The sequence below is a fragment of the Martes martes genome (genome assembly GCF_963455335.1).
Source record: "Martes martes genome assembly, chromosome: 1".
Taxonomy (NCBI): Eukaryota; Metazoa; Chordata; class Mammalia; order Carnivora; family Mustelidae; genus Martes; species Martes martes.
In genome coordinates, this window is record NC_137888.1 from 48,808,274 (window position 1) to 48,824,773 (window position 16,500).

Here is a 16,500-nt window from a genome sequence, read left to right on the forward strand (position 1 = left end):
TGTGTAAACCTGGCGATTCACAGACCTGTACCCCTGGGGATAAAAATACATTGTATGTTTATTAAAATAAAATAAAAAAGTAAAAAAAAAAGAAAAAGAAATATTGACTATTAGTGAAAATTTATTTTGGCTGTTCCAGAAGTTCTGAAAAGAGAAAAAGGAGGAGTTTACAAATTTAGCTCTGCCCATAGATGAGTAAGAGAGAAACCACAGCAGACATTGCATTTGAAAAATTAACTCTGCCACAGGGTGTCTGGGTGGTTCAGCCACTTAAGTTTCTGACTCTTGATTTTTGGCTAAGGTCATGATCTTGGGGTCTTGGAATTGAGCCCTGCATTGGGCTCTGCGCAGTGGGTGTAAAGCCCTCTTGAGATTCTCTCTCTCTCTCTCTCTCTCCCCCCCCACCCCTCCCTCCCACCCCACCCCCACTTGTGTGTGCATGCATGTGTGAGCACACACTCAAAAGAAAAAGAAAAATTAACTCTGCTGTATATAATAGGACGTACGTATTTTTCTGATAGAGTTATTTCTAGTGTCTTCTAGTGTTTCTATTCACATTGTTTTTTAACCCAGCATATATTATAATTCCTGTTATATACTGAATATTTGTGTACCTCTTAAATTTATTTGTTGAATTCCTAATCCTCAGTATGACAGGAGGTGGGGTCTTTGGAAGGTGATTCAGTCGTGAGAGTGGATCCTTATGAATGGGATTAATGTTCCTATGAAGGATATGCCAGAGAATTGCCTTCTACCATGTGAGAACACAGCAAGAGGACAGCCTTCTGTGAATCAGGAAGCAGCCCTTTACCAGACACTGAATCTGCCAGTGCCTTTCTCTTAGACTACCCAGCCTCTAGAAATGTGAGAAATAAACATTTGTTTAAGCCTTCCAGTCTGTGATACTCTGTTATAGCATCCCAGACAAAGACAAATCTTTATAATCAAAGACATATTTCATATTTCTCTTCTTTCTCTACCATGTCTTAAGTGGCATAATGGAAAAAAATCCCACTGAAATATAAATCAGGATATGGAGGTTTTAAACGAACCTCAACCTTGGATAGACCAATTATTCTCTCCCAGCCTTTACTTTCCAATTTATAAATGAAGTGAGCTTTGAAGTCCCTTTCAACATAGTCTATCTAGAGTGCATTTAATGCACTTAATGTAAAAAGCACCCAAAAAAGGTTTTTTAGAAGTTGCCATAAAAGCTCTTCTGTCTTGCATTTAACTAACTTGAAGCTGATATTTCTCATAACTCCCAATTTGCTATTTAATCTGGTAGTCGGGTATATTATTATCTATAGCTGCATAACAGATTACCCCCAAAAGTTGGTGGCTTAAAATAACAATAATTTATTATTTCACAGTTTCTGTTGTCCAGACATTCAGGAGAAGTTTTGTGGGGTAATTTTGGCTCGGGATCTCTCAGGAGAGTACAGTCACGCTTGAGCGGCTATTTGGCAGAAGCCCTTGGTTCTTCACCATGTAGACCTCCTCCATAGACTGCTTCTACTGAAGAAAAAATTATTCTGCAACTTGTTAGAATGGTAAGGAAGACTTAATTCGAAACTGTTGTAATTAGGGATATTGCAATAGAGAAGAGGGATTGGACTCAACTCTGAATATAGCAAAGATAGTGTGTCAGTGATGCAAAACTACTAAGAGGAGACACCAGGGTAGGAAGATTATTGCTAAAGGCAAGCCAGGGCCTTAGACATCAAGAGTGGGGAATAAGGAACTTGATTAGCTATCAAGAGTTGTCTGGAACACTGAAAAAAATTTAAAAAAAATTTTAAAAGTGTCGATTTAGCAGGATTCTTGCTAAGACTAAGCTCTGCAACCTCACAGAAGACCAAGGTTGAGGACCAGCACAGAAGAGGGCTCAGAGGAGCCTAACTAAAGTTTAGTGAAGAAGAGAGACTTTGTCACTTGTATGTCTTCAGGACATGGCAATTCTCCCAGGGTGAATCATCCAGGTGAAGGAGCAAGCAGGAAAATGCACTGCCTTTTTATGACCTGCTCTCTGAGTTGCATACTGGTCCACTTTTTTTTATTAGTTAGAAATGAGTCACTAATCCAAGGGAAGGGGGATTAGGCTCCACCTCTTAAAGAGAGTGCCAAAGAATTTCAGGACATATTCTAGACCACTACATGATAAATGATGCCAACTAAAATTAATGGTGTAACAACTCAACTCAGTTGTTGGTTTTTTTTTTTAATTTTTTTAAATTTCTTTTCAGTGTTCCAGAACTCATTGTTCATGCATCACACCCAGTGCTCGATGCAATACGTATCCTCCTTAATACCCACCACCAGGCTCACCCATCCCCCCAACCTCCTCCCTTCCAAAATTCTCAGTTTGTTTCTCAGAGTCCACAGTCTCTCATTGTTCTTCTCCCCCTCCGATTTCCCCCAACTCACTTCTCTCCATCTCCCCATGTCCTCCGCGTTATTCTGTATGCTCCACAGATAAGTGAAACCATATGATGATTGACTCTCTCTGCTTGACTTATTTCACTCAGCAAAATCTCTTCCAGTCCCATCCATGTTGATACAAAATTTGGGTATTCATCCTTTCTGATGGAGGCATAATACTCCATAGTATATATAGACCATATCTTCTTTATCCATTCTTCCTTTGAAGGGCATCTTGGTTCTTTCCACAGTTTGGCGATTGTGGCCATTGCTGCCATGAACATTGGGGTACAGATGGCCCTTCTTTTCACTACATCTGTATCTTTGGGGTAAATACCCTGTAGTGTAATTGCAGGGTCATAAGGAAGCTCTATTTTTAATTTCTTAAGGAATCTCCGCACTGTTTTCCAAAGTGGCTGCACCAACTTGCATTCCCACCAACAGTGTAAGAGGGTTCCCCTTTCTCCACATCTTCTCCACACTTGTTGTTTCTCGTCTTGTTAATTCTGGCCATTCTAACTGGTGTAAGGTGGTATCTCAATGTGGTTTTGATTTGAATCTCCCTGTTGGCTAGTGATGATGAACATTTTTTCATGTGTCTGTTAGCCATTTGTATGTCTTCTTTGGAGAAATGTCTGTTCCTGTCTTCTGCCCATTTTTTGACCTGATTATCTGTTTTGTGTGGGTTGAGTTTGAGGAGTTCTTTATAGATCTTGGATATTAGTCCTTTGTCTGTACTGTCATTTGTGAATATCTTCTCCCATTCCGTGGGTTGCTCTTTGTTTCGTTGACTGTTTCCTTTGCTGTGCAGAAGCTTTTGATCTTGATGAAGTCCCAAAAGTTCATTTTCGCTTTTGTTTCCTTTGCCTTTGGAGACATATCTTGAAAGAAGTTGCTGTGGCTTATGTCAAAGAGGTTATTGCCTATGTTCTCCTCTAGGATTTTGATAGATTCCTGCCTCACGTTGAGGTCTTTTATCCATTTTGAGTTTATTTGTGTGTATGGTGCAAGAGAATGGTTGAGTTTCATTCTTCTACACATAGCTGTCCAATTTTCCCAGCACCATTTGTTGAAGAGACTGGCTTTTTTCCACTGGATATTTTTTCTGGCTTTGTTGAAGATTATTTGACCATAAAGTTGTGGGTCCATACCTGGGCTCTCTACTCTGTTCCACTGGTCTATGTGTCTGTTTTTGTGCCAGTACTATGCTGTCTTGGTGATCACACCTTTGTAATAAAGCTTGAAATCAGGCAACGCGATGCCCCCAGGTTTGTTTTGCTTTTTCAGTATTTCCTTAGCATTTCGGGGTCTCTTCTGGTTTCATACAAATTTTGGGATTGTTTGCTTCAGCTCTTTGAAAAATGCTGTGAAATTTTGATCAGAATGGCATTGAAAGTATAGATTGCTCTAGGCAGCATACCAATTGTTGGTTATATGGTCATCTCTGCTCTAAGAGCATGTTTATCTCATCATTCAATTTTTTTCTTGTTTTATTTATTTATTTTTACAGAGAAAGAGCATGTGCATTCAAAAGCCCTGGGGATTGGTAAAGGGAGAGGGAGAGAGAATCTTAAACAGGTTCCACACCCAGTGCAGACCTCAATGCAGGGTTTGATAACACGACCCTGAGATCAGGACCTGAGCTGAAATCAAGAGTTGTTCACTTAACCAACTAAGCCACCCAGGTGCCCCTTTCTCTTGTTTTAAGAAACAGCTCTGTGTATTTAGAAACTGCTTTCTCTTTTTCTGCAAAACATCAGCATTTTGCCACAGACAAATCTTGTTTTTTTTTTTTAAAGATTTTATTCATTTATTTGACAGACAGAGGTCACAAGTAGGCAGAGAGGCAGGCACGGGGTGGGGGGGGGGGAGAAGCAGGCTCCCTGCTGAGCAGAGAGCCCGATTCGGGGCTCGATCCCAGGACCCTGGGATCATGACCTGAGCCTAAGGCAGAGGCTTAACCCACTGAGCCACCCAGGTGCCCCCAAATCCTTGTTTTGATAATAAAGTTTAAGCTTTCTCTCCCAGGGGTTGCCCTAATCTGTTCCTGTGCTCTGACTTTTGATATTGATCTATTTTTGCAACTTGAAGCAAAAATCAATCAATCAATCAATCCCCAGGTTCTTCGCTATAAACTGCAGACCAGAGATGTGTCCTGAAAGAGAAAAGACTGGTATGATAGGTCTTTAGGAAAACCTTAAGATCTTGTAATATCACCATATGATTTATTTTCCTCATGGAAAATAGAGGTAATGGGCTATTATCATTGTTTGTAAGCAAAGTGCTTCAAGATTTGTGTGTCACTTTACAATACCATAGTAAGCACATCTTAACAAAAAGAAGAACACAAGGATGCCTGGGTGGTTCAGTCAGTTAAGCATCTGACTTCAGCTCAGGTCAAGATTGCAGGGTCCTGGGATGGAGCCCCATAATGGGCTCCTTGCTCAGCGGGGAGCCTGCGTCTCCCTCCACCTGCCACTCCCCCTCTTGTGCTTGAGCACTCACTGTCTCACTGACAAATAAATAAAATCTTAAAGAAAATGTTAATGTTTTATCTACCTTGTATGGGTTGATGTAAATTAAAAAAAAAAATCCAAACTAGGGGCACCTGGGTGGCTCATTCGTTAAGCATCTGCCTTCAGCTCAGGTCAGGATCCTGGGGTCCTAGGATTGACCCCGCATCAGGCTCCCTGCTGGGTGGGAAGCCTGCTTCTCCCTCTCCCACTCCCCCTGCTTCTGTTCCCTCTCTCTCTGTGTCTCTCTCTGTCAAATAAATAAATAAAATCTTTTTTAAAAAATCCAATTAGTGGAGACTAATTTAAAAAAAAAGGAGAGGGGTGCCTGGGTGGCCCAGTGGGTTAAGCCTCTGCCTTCGGCTCAGGTCACGATCTCAGGATCCTGGGATCAAGCCCCACATCAGGCTCTCTGCTCAGCATGGAGCCTACTTCCCACCCCCCACACCCGCCGCCTGCCTCTTTGCCTACTTGTGATCTCTGTCAATTAAATAAGTAAAGTCTTAAAAAAAAAAAAAAAAAGAGTACATATTGTTTGCTAAGGGAAGACTCCTTATTAAAAAGAAAACAAATTTCTTACTTGCTTGTCAATGTTTCTTCAAACAAAGTAGTTCTCTAATGTTAGAGTACATTAGGATAACCTGGAGATCTTGTTAAGGCAAAGATTGATGGGCCTCACTGCCAAAGTTTCTCATTCAGTAAAATTGGTAGATAGGGCATGAAAATTGTGCCTAACTAGTTTCCAAGTGATGCTGATGCTGATCCTGCTGCTCCAGGGACCATACTTTGCGAACCGGTGTTAGAAAAACTAGGTAGGGGTGCCTGGGTGGCTCATTCAGTTAATCATCTGCCTTTGGCTCAGGTCATGATCCCAGATTTCTGGAATTGAGCACCACATCGTGCTTCCTGCTTAGTCTGCTTCTGCCTCTACCTCTCCCCTCAGCTCATGTTCTCTCTCTGGTGCTCTCTCAAATTAAAAAAATATATATTTAGGGGTGCCTGGGTGGCTCAGTGGGTTAAAGCCTCTGCCTTCGGCTCAGGTTGTGATCCCGGGGTCTTGGGATCGAGCCCCACATCAGGCTCTCTGTTCAGCGTGGAGCCTGCTTCCTCCTCTTTCTGCCTGCCTCTCTGCCTACTTGTGATCTCTGTCTGTCAAATAAATAAATAAAAAATCTTTAAAGGAAAAAATATATATATATTTAAAAATAAAAAGACCAGGTAATAAATTGCCAGAGAGATAATAAAGTTAAATTTATCTCATGTGAGGTGAAAGTTATGATGTATTATCATCTAGCCTAGTTTTCTCCCCTAAGGAAAGCAACAAAAGGGGTTTGTTCATTGAGCCTGTGTTTATGATCCATGTGAACTGACACATGTATTTTTCCCTCCTGTAGTAAAGGAAGGGTTGCATCTCACTCTTCAAGATAAGTCCTTCTAGTTGTCTTCCACATAATATAAAAACAAAGACAAATGAAAAGTAAAAGATTTAGGGGCGCCTGGGTGGCTCAGTGGGTTAAAGTCTCTGCCTTCGGCTTGGGTCATGATCCCAGGGTCCTAGGATCGAGCCCCGCATCGGGCTCTCTGCTCAGCAGGAAGCCTGCTTCCTCCCCCTCTCTCTCTGCCTGCCTCTCTGCCTACTTATGATCTCAGTCTGTCAAAAAAATAAAATAAAAATCTTTAAAAAAAAGAGAGAGATTTAAATCTGTTTCCAGAAATGGAAACTCAAAAGTAAGCTGCCATATCTGCAAACTGACTTCTATCCCCACCTGCCTCTTTTTTTTTTTCCTGTTACAAAGGAAGTAGAATTTTCTCCTCCTATCCAAGACCAATTCCCTCCAATTGTCCTCTGAATACCATCTCTTTCAGTCTTCTCAGGAAGTTCACTCTTCTCAGGAAGTTCACTCTTCTCACTATCTTTTATTTATATAAGAGTTTACCATTAGTCAGGCAAATAAGTAACGGGGCAATTACCTTGCTAAAAATCCTATTGGTTGGTCAAGTCTCTCCCAACATAACAATAATAATAACTAACAAAATTTTCCTGGATGCCACACCTAGGAATTGAACCTATTTTATATTGCCCCTGCCAAATTTCATTAAAGCATTTACACTTGCTAACTCCATTTTCTCATAATCCACTCTTTCCTTAATCACTCTCATCTGGCTTCAGTTTCCAAACCTCACAATATGGTCCCAATGCAATGGATGCTTCTTAGTCTGTGTTACATGATGTATAGACAGCATTTGACCTAGTTGGCCCATTTGAAACCTCTTGGGTCACTCTTCTTTGAAACACTCTTCCCTCAGCTTCTGTCATATTCTGATTATTTTACCACTGTATCTCTAGCTGCTCATTTTCAGTATCCTTTGCTGACTCTTCCTCTTTACCCAGACACTGGGTAATCTTTTCCACCCACATGGTTTCACAGACACTGGTTTCAGAGTCTCTTTCATAGCTCTCAAATCTCTAGGTTTGGTTCATTCCCTTTCTCCTTAACTCTAGACCCATGCAGCCAACTGCCATATATTGTAAAGGAGACATCATCTGACTTTGAAGGGAGCTCAGTCATTATGTCTAAAATTGCTCTCACCAACTCTTCCCTCATCCTGTCTACTCCTTTTCCCCATTCCCCACACTACTAATTACTGTCTGTCCCAATGCTCAAAGTAGAATATTGACTTCTTCTACCCCAAACACCAATCACCAAATTCTATCATTTTTACTTCTTAATCATCTTCCAAATCTGTTACTCTCTCAGTAGTGTCCCCTGACATACAAAGTTTTTAATTTGTACAAAATGTCTTTGTTTTCTTCTGTTGCTTGTGGTTTTGGGGTCATATACAAGAAATCATTCCCAAATCCAATGTCATGTAATTCTCCCCTATGTTTCCTTCTAAGAGTTTTATAGTTTTGACTTTTATGTTGAAGATTTTGATCCATTTTGAGTTAAGGTTAAGGGTCCAACTTTGTTCACCACCATTCCTTGAAAAAGACTGTCCTTTCCCCAGTGAATGATGTTGGCTCTAATGATTTAATAGTGACAACTAAATTAAAACACTTGAAAATGTTTTGCCTAAACAAAGCACCTGCAGACTGGACTTTGCCCCAAAGGCCACTAATTTGCAGTGTGTGGCTTAATTTCATTTTCACATTAAAATTAACAAGTGAGCTAAGGGGAGTGAGAGATATTTCGTGTCCCCTGCATTGTGCCAGGTGCTGGTGACAAACTGGTCACAAAGTTTCATACGTTTAAGTCTTGCATCAAGCAGTTTTAAAGTTGAGTGAGACTTGTGAAAACATCATTTTATTTTAGCACTGCGTGAGTAAATGCTGATAAATACGTGTACCAAGTAGAGAGTAAGTTAAGAGAAGAGGAACAGAAATTTTTAAAATAGTGGTGTAACCCAATTAAACCAGCTACAAGAACACACCAGTCAAGATGGTCCCTAGCTAGCACGGCCCCAAAGCAGCAGCCAGCATTCTCCACAACAGCACCGCTTTTCCGGCTGGAGAGCTTCCCCCTAGTGGCCTGACGTCATAGGCAAGCGCCGGAGAGAGTGGGCGGGATTTCCGGCCACGGCTGACCCGCAAGGTACGGAAACTAAACCGACCAGCGTTGTTGCGTGAGGTGCGGTTTCTTGCGTAGCGCTTCACCGCGGGCTACTGCGTCCTGTGTGCGTCCCTGCGGTTGACACCAGTGGGAGCCACTGTCTCTGCACTCCTGGTATGGGTATGTTTCTTGGCATCTTAATTGTGTGTGTTGAGGTGGGAGGACGCGGAAACCTTTCGAAGATGGGCTTAGTGGAGCACGTGCGCCAAGAAGGCTCACAGATAAGGGGAAGCCCAGCGATTTTTAAACTGTAAGTAGTACAGTCCCTGGAAGAAGAGCAGTGTTTACAAAAAATGATATACTTGTTTGTTTTAAAATTTGAGTTTCATTTTTATGATATCCTAAAAAAATCTTTACCGGTTACAAAGACAAAATTCCAAAGACTCGTTTCTGAAATCATATTTCTCATATTGGGGCTGAGAACTCCCCGTTAATTATCATATCTCAGGAAGTCTAAATTGTTTATTCTTTCTTTATTTTTAAAAAAAGCTTTTAAGATTTTATTTATTTCGGAGAGATTGAGAGCGAGTGGGAGCACGAGATGAGGGAGGGTCAGAGGGAGAAGCAGACTCCCCGCTGAGCTGGGATTCTGATGTGGGACTGGATTCCGGGACCTGGGATCGTGACCTAAGCCCAAGATAGACACTTATGCGACTGAGACACCCAGGTGCCTTAAACTGTTTTTTCTTTAAGAGGTGTCTGAAGATGGGGCACCTGGCTGGGTTAGTCGGAAGAGCATGGGTCTCTTGATCTTGTGGACTTGAGTTTGAGCCCACATTGGGTGCAGAAATTACTTAAAAAGCAAAACAATAACAAACTTTTAAGAGAAATTTTTAAAGTAAGCTCTATACCCACTATGGGGCTTAAACTCAGGACACCCTCTCCTTCAGATCAAGAGTCACACGTTCTACCAACTGAGCTAACCAGCTGCCTCCCCCAAACTTTGTTCTTTTCTTTTCTTTTTTTTTTTTTTCCAAAGGTGTCTGAACATATTTTAAACGTGAAAAGCATTGGTCCAGGATATTTATTCGAAAAATACTTCAGTGATTCCTGTGAGCCGTAAACTGCTGAGCACTGGGTTCAGTGTTAATATAAATGGTCCTTGTCCTGATAGAGTTTACCATTAGTCAGGCAAATAAGTAACCTGATAGAGTTTACCATTAGTCAGGCAAATAAGTAACCTATCACAAATATTGTGATTGATAGGTAGAGGTTGTTATAAGAACTAGTAGGAGGAATACTTGATCTAAAGATTGAGGTGAAGAATAGCTAAAGATGTATCTGAAGAGGTAAGCAAAAGATGATTTTGTGGAAAACTTTAAAAGCCATGTGTATAAGTTTGGAATTTAACCTGGCAGCAGTGGATTTAAAAGTTCACATTGAGGAGGCACCAGGGTGGCTCAGTCATTAAGCCATCTGCCTTGGTTCAGGTCGTGATCCCAGACTCTGGGATCGAGCCTGCCATCAGGCTCCCTACTTGGTGGGAGCCTGCTTCTCCCTCTCCCACTCCCCCTGCCTGTGTTCCCTCTCTCGCTGTGTCTCTCTCTGTCAAATAAATAAATAAAATACTTTTTTAAAAAGTTCACATTGGGGACCATACAAGTGCATTAATTAGATTTGTACCAGCTCCCAATGGCTTAGAGATGAGACCGAGCAAATCAGGAGGCTAGGGGATACTATTAAGATAATGGGGTTCAAAAGAAATTAATGGATTCAAGATGTATTTAGAAAGTAAAGTGAATGTAATTCAAATAGATTAGATATGGTGGTTGTGAGAGAGGGTGGTAATAAAATGACCCCCAGTTTCTGGCATCAGCAAATGGATGCATGGCAGTGTCCATCCCTGAAACCATGTGGAAGGTAAAGCAGATTGGGAAGGGAAGGGAGAGCAATTATGTTAATATGTTGCATTTGAAGTGTTTCTTCTGATGCATGGTGGTGAAGCCACAGAGATAGATCAGACCTCACATGGAGAATTTTAGACTGGGGGGAAAATGGGGGTGGTGGTGGCAAAGACAGAATTCAGAGGCACATCTGCTTTTAAAGGAGGGGAAGACATGTGAGCATCAGGGCACAGCTTAGAGAACCACACTAAGAAGCATGCAGAGTTGTTAAATAAAGCAGGGGGAAGAAGGAATATTTCAAGTATTTCAGTTGCATTTTGTAAAAAGTTGATTTCCTTTTTTTTTTCCTTCCTTCAAATCCTGTACTAGTTTCACATTTTAAAACATCATTGTTTTGTGGATGTCCAGACCTTTAGGATAAAATTGTGGAGCTTATATATATTTGCCCTAATTTGGGACATTTTGTTTGGTAGTAACATTATTTGCTACAAAATAAACTCTGAACTGGTGAAAAGAGGTCTATTTTCTTGTTTTTAAAGATTTATTTATCTGGGAGATAGTGTGAATAGGGGTGGGGAGGTAGAGGGGGGAAACTGACTCCCTGCTGAGCAGGGAACCCCATATGGGGCTCAGTCCCAGGATCCATGAAATCATGTTCCGAGCTAAAGGGAGCAATTTAACTGACTAAGGCACCCAGGCACCCCTATTTTGTTTTGTTTTTAAATCAATAAATCTTTGTCCATTTCTGTTTTGAAAACATGAGAGCATTGATACAGCAGGTCCGTACCCTATAACTTTTCTGCCTTTTGTCTTACTGTCTTTGTGTGTTGCTTATGTTAAGGAGCTTGTGTTTGGGTCTGTATCTGGACTTAGAGTAGAATGGAGAAGAAATAGCATCATGATCTCAACCCTATCAGCAGAACATTACTTTGTTATCCAGTAATGTTGATATTCTGGGCCCCTAGATACGAATCTAAAAGGGATCTTTCTTCAAGGTATTCTTTTTCCTAAAGCAATAGTGAAATTTATGTCAAAAATAAGAACCCAGGGGCACCTGGGTGGTTCAGTGGGTTAAAGCCTCTGCCTTCGGCTCAGGTCATGATCCCAGGGTCCTGGGATCGAGCCCCGAATCGGGCTCTCTGCTCAGCGGGGAGCCTGCTTCCTGCCACCCCCCCACCTCCCCGCCTGCCTCTCTGCCTACTTGTTCTCTCTCTGTCAAATAAATAAATAAAATCTTTTAAAAAATATCAATTGCTTTTTGGTGTCTCAAATTTATACTTGTATAATTAGTTGACAGGTTTAAAAAATGTTTGTCTAACTCCGTTACATTTTGCTTCTCTTATAGGGGTCTTACATGCCTATTTTCCTCAAAATGAGTGGTAGTATCACCTTAAGATCTTGTGCCAGATATTTGGTGCCATTGACCATTCCTAGGAAGAGAAGCGTTTTATGTTCAGCCATTCTACAGCGATACATGTCTTCCAAAATACCAGGGGTGTCCTATCCTAAAAAGGAGAGTACATCATCTCCTGAACAGCTGGGATTGGATGGGTGGAAACTTACAATGAAATCTAGTGTGCAAGAAAAAGATGTTTCACCAGTCTCAAGCAGCAAGGATGAAGATCCTCTAGCTGCCATCAGGGAGTTAATTGAGATGTGGCGATTGCTTGGCAAAGAAGTACCAGAACACATCAGTGAAGAAGAACTCAAAACTGCTATGGAATGTGTTTCTAAATCATCAAAAAAAAAATACTTAAAATATTTATATATTAAGGAAAAAAAGAAAAAAGCTAATCAAATAAAAAAGGAAATGAAAGCAGCAACAAGGGAAAAAGCAATAAGAGAGCAATTGTTAGAAACCACTAAGGAAGATAAACAGCAAAACTTTCTATTTCTACGACTTTGGGATAGGAATATGGACATTGCCATGGGCTGGAAAGGTGCTCAGGCCATGCAGTTTGGACAACCTTTGGTTTTTGACATGGATTATGATAATTACATGAAACCAAAAGAACTCCAAAATACTGTTTCCCAACTTCTAGAAAGTGAAGGATGTAACAGAAGAGATGTTGATCCTTTCCATCTTTATTTCTGCAATCTTAAAATAGATGGTGCTTATCATAAAGAGTTAGTTAAACGTTACGGAGAAAAATGGGACAAATTGCTTTTAACAGCAACAGAAAAGTCTCATGTAGATTTATTCCCAAAGGATAGTCTTATTTATTTAACTGCAGATTCTCCTAATGTTATGACTACTTTCAAGCATGACAAAATTTATATAGTGGGATCTTTTGTTGATAAGGCTATGCAGACAGGCACGTCCCTAGCCAAGGCAAAACGGCTGAAGCTGGCAACAGAATGCCTTCCATTAGATAGATATTTACAGTGGGATACTGGTACCAAAAATCTCACCTTAGATCAAATGATGCGTATTTTGTTATGTCTGAAAAACACTGGTAGTTGGGAAGAGGCTCTAAAGTTTGTTCCTAGAAGAAAATACAGTGGTTGTCTGGAGATTTCTCAGCATTCTCAAGAGTTTGTAAACAGATTGAAGAAGTCAAAGACCTTTAATTCATCTCCAAAAGGCTCTCTAAATATACACACACGGAAAAGGTGGCTTAAATGAGAAAATTTGATAACTTAAATAAATGATCACAATATATGTAAATCAAACTACGATACTGTGTGCCTAAACTTATACTGTAATGAATGTCAATTATTTCTCAATAAAACTGGAAGAAAAATGGAGTGGAAAATGGAGTGAAAGTACAATTCTACTGGTCTGTTTCTTCCTGAATGGAATTTACTTGTTCTGTTCTTTTAAAGGTTGTCCTTCCAAACTAACTGAAGTGTTTTTCCCCAATTAATGAAATTTCTGCAAAACTTTGGAAATATATTTTACTTAATATAACAATAAACTTAATAATTTTAGTAAAAAGTATTGTCCAAGTTTGTTGAGCCCAGTAAAAGAATTGTACCATTGCTGCAGCTTTTTTGTGAATATTTCTGAGTCTCAGACTCCATTTCCTTTTTTAGATTTTATTTATTCGAGAGAGAGGGAGAGACTGTGCATGAACAGGGGCTGGGGGTAGAGGAAGAAGGACAAGCAGGCTCCTTGCTCAGCAGGGAGCCCAGTGAGGGACTTTCATCCTAGGACTCCAGGATTATGACCTAAGCCAAAGGCAGATGTTTCACCAATTGAGACACCCAGGTATTTCTCCTTTTTTTTTTTAATCCCCCTAGATATATTTACTTAAGCAGGGGGTAAGGCAAAGAGAGAATCCTCAAGCTGATTCCCCGCTGAGGGCAGAGGCCCCTGATGCAGGCTCAGTCCCAGGACCCTGAGATCATGACCTGAGCAGAAATTGAGAGTCAGCCACTTAACTGACAGCCACTCAGGCACTCCATTTTCCTTCTTGTTCTTTTAGCAATGTCAACAACTACCTTTTTATCAAATATTGTTACAGAAGAGATTTTAAACTTCAGGTGGTGGTTCAAAGTGACATTTGGTACAGTTTTGGGCATGTCATAGGCACTGAAGTTTGTTTAACCGAATCTTGGTTAAACAAAAGGTTAAGACATCCCTTGACATGTCATTGAATTTGCTTATATTATGAGAAATGGGTTTGGGGGGATGGAATTCATTCCGTGTCCTCTTAGGAAGAAAAAGGGGGTTTACTTGATGACTTACATATAGCACTTCCCTATTGCAGTATAGAGAGCTTTCCTTTCCTCCCCTCCCCCCAAGATTTTTATTTATTTGAGACAGAGAATAAGCGGGGGGGGGGGGGCAGGGAAGCAGAGGCACAAGCTGACCCCTTGCTGAGCAGGAGGCTGGATCAGGGACTCCATCCCAGGACCCTGAGTTCATGACCAGAGCTGAAGTCAGACGCTTAACTGACAGCCACCTCGGTGCCTCAGCTTTCCTTTTATAGGAAAAACTTCCTTTTCTCCAGCTGTGTGATTTGAGTGGAACCTGCCATATTTTTACAGACCTTGTCCTGGCCACAGCTGATTATCCCTAAGGAGATACCTCACTCAAACTTAGAGATGGGCATCTGACTTTAAGATAGGCCAGTCACAACCCTTTCTAGGATTTTTGGATTTGAGAACTAAATCTGTGTCACTGTGATTGATGGTGGACTTCGACAGACAGGAAGCTCGGAATTGATGGTGGCGTTCCTTTTTATGAAGGAAGACAGACTATATAAGAGGAAGTGAAGCTTACATATAAAAGTAAGACCAACTTTTGGAGCTGTTTAAATCCCTGCTTCCAGTTATCCTTGAGGTCCAGCTATAGATTTGCCTTTAGCATTCATTGGTTGTTTAAACTTCATGCAACACCCTGGTAATTCCTCTAATAAATTCCCCTTTTTTGCCTAAGCCAGTTTTTGGGTTTCTGCCGCTTGCTACCTAATAAGTCCTACTATACTTGAGAATATGTGTACTTCTTTCCTAAGAAAAGAAGTTTAGGAAATGTTCATTATAGACTACCTGCACTGTTAAGTTTTTTGAAAACATAGGAAATAGAGATGGATAGCCAATTACTTCTACCTAGTTTCTGAACTGGAAATTAACATGAGAGATGCAATCCAATACATTTCTTAAAGCAGGATTTAATCTTTTCCCGAATACTACTAAGTACCTACTCTACCAAGCAATATGTAGTTTACATGAATTATTTAAACAACTATTACACTTTTATTATGATGTATTATACTAAACTCTTATAGTGCTTATAACTGAGTTGCCTAATAGTACCTTTTTTTTACAGATAAGGAAAATTTACTCAAAACTCAGCCTTTAAGTGTAGTCTCAGAATTCAAAAGATTTGTCTGACTTTAAAGTCCTGGCTTTCAACGTATAAATTATGCACTCTATAATAAGGCAAGTATGAAGTGCAATGGAAAAACAATGGATGCCTAACCTAAACTCATGGGTGCGATTAGGAAGGGCCTTGACAAAGTGATATGTAAACTTAGAATTGGCAAGTATGATATGAATGAATTTCAACCTTTGACTGAACTAAGTGGTAAGGTGCTAATACTTGAGCCATTTGCAATACAATGAAGATAAAACAGCATAGTACTTAAGAACACGGTTTAGGATTGCCTGGCAGGACTGGCACATAGAGTGAGGAAAACAAGGCTTTTAGGGCACCTTACTGATCTCCCAAGTCCTAGCCCTACTCTCTGGGTTCCAGCTCCACTGTAGGCTCTGATGCCTAAATTGCTTAATTGCTTGAAATTTCAGTTTTCCTCGTCTGTGAAAAGGAGATTAGAAATAGTTCTTGACTCATAGAAAACAATAGGGAGTCTGGCACCTAAATGCTAAGTAAATATTAGCTAGTTACCTAATTTGGAGGTAATTTTTTTTTTAAGATTTTGAATTACTAGAATTCAAATGATTTAGAATTTTTAAGATTCTGGGGCGCCTGGGTGGCTCGGTGGGTTAAAGCCTCTGCCTTCAGCTCAGGTCATGATCCCAGCGTCCTGGGATCGAGCCCCACATCAGGCTCTCTGCTCTGCAGGGAGCCTGCTTCCCCCTCTCTCTCTGCCTGCCTCTCTGCCTACTTGTGATTTCTGTCTGTCAAATAAATAAGTAAAAAAATCTAAAAAAAAAAAAAAAAAAAAAAAAAAAAAAAAAAAAGATTCTACAGAGATAGCGTGAGAGAGAGCTTAGGCAGGGGGAGCAGCAGGCAGAGGGAGAAGCAGGCTCCCCGCTGAGCAAGGACCCTGATGAGGGGCTGGATCCCAGGAACCCGAGATCATGACCTAAGCTGAAGGCACATGTTTAACTGACTGAGCCACCCAAGCGTCCCTTCTTAAGACTAATTTCTGTTAACACTCACCTTTTAATATAGGGCAAACCCAGAAACTCCAGGCCTCTAGGCAAGGAATTGACCTCATATGGCAAGAGAGTAGTATAAATATAGGGAGAAAGGGAAGATGAGTCTAGAAAGTTAGGCTAAGGCCCAATATAACACTGGGACCTCATTCTGCAAACCCTAGGGATTCACTAAAGTTTTCTAAGGTGGAAATGCCTCTAATCTTAATGAAGTAACTTCTCTCTTTTAAAGACTTTATTTATTTATTTGTCAGAGCGAGCGAG

General features: G+C 40.6%; 1 protein-coding gene across 3 annotated transcripts; it reads left to right on the plus strand.

Moving 5' to 3' along the window:
* Positions 1-8,485: 8,485 nt before the first annotated feature.
* Positions 8,486-13,370, plus strand: TRMT10C (tRNA methyltransferase 10C, mitochondrial RNase P subunit). Of its 3 annotated transcripts, none has more exons than XM_080799930.1 (2): positions 8,486-8,665; positions 11,735-13,370. In XM_080799930.1, exon 2 carries the CDS (start codon positions 11,744-11,746, stop codon positions 13,013-13,015), a length of 1,272 nt encoding a protein of 423 aa, XP_080656056.1. In that variant the 5' UTR covers positions 8,486-8,665; positions 11,735-11,743; the 3' UTR covers positions 13,016-13,370. The 3 variants fall into 3 exon arrangements, with proteins under 3 accessions (XP_080656056.1, XP_080656055.1, XP_080656057.1); XM_080799929.1 differs by having other exon boundaries at positions 8,486-8,659; XM_080799931.1 differs by having other exon boundaries at positions 8,530-8,795.
* The last annotated feature ends 3,130 nt before the right edge of the window (positions 13,371-16,500 follow it).

Coding starts and splice junctions, on each gene's coding strand:
- TRMT10C (XM_080799930.1), top strand. CDS start 11,744: ATGCCTATTTTCCTCAAAATGAGTGGTAGTATCACCTTAAGATCTTGT.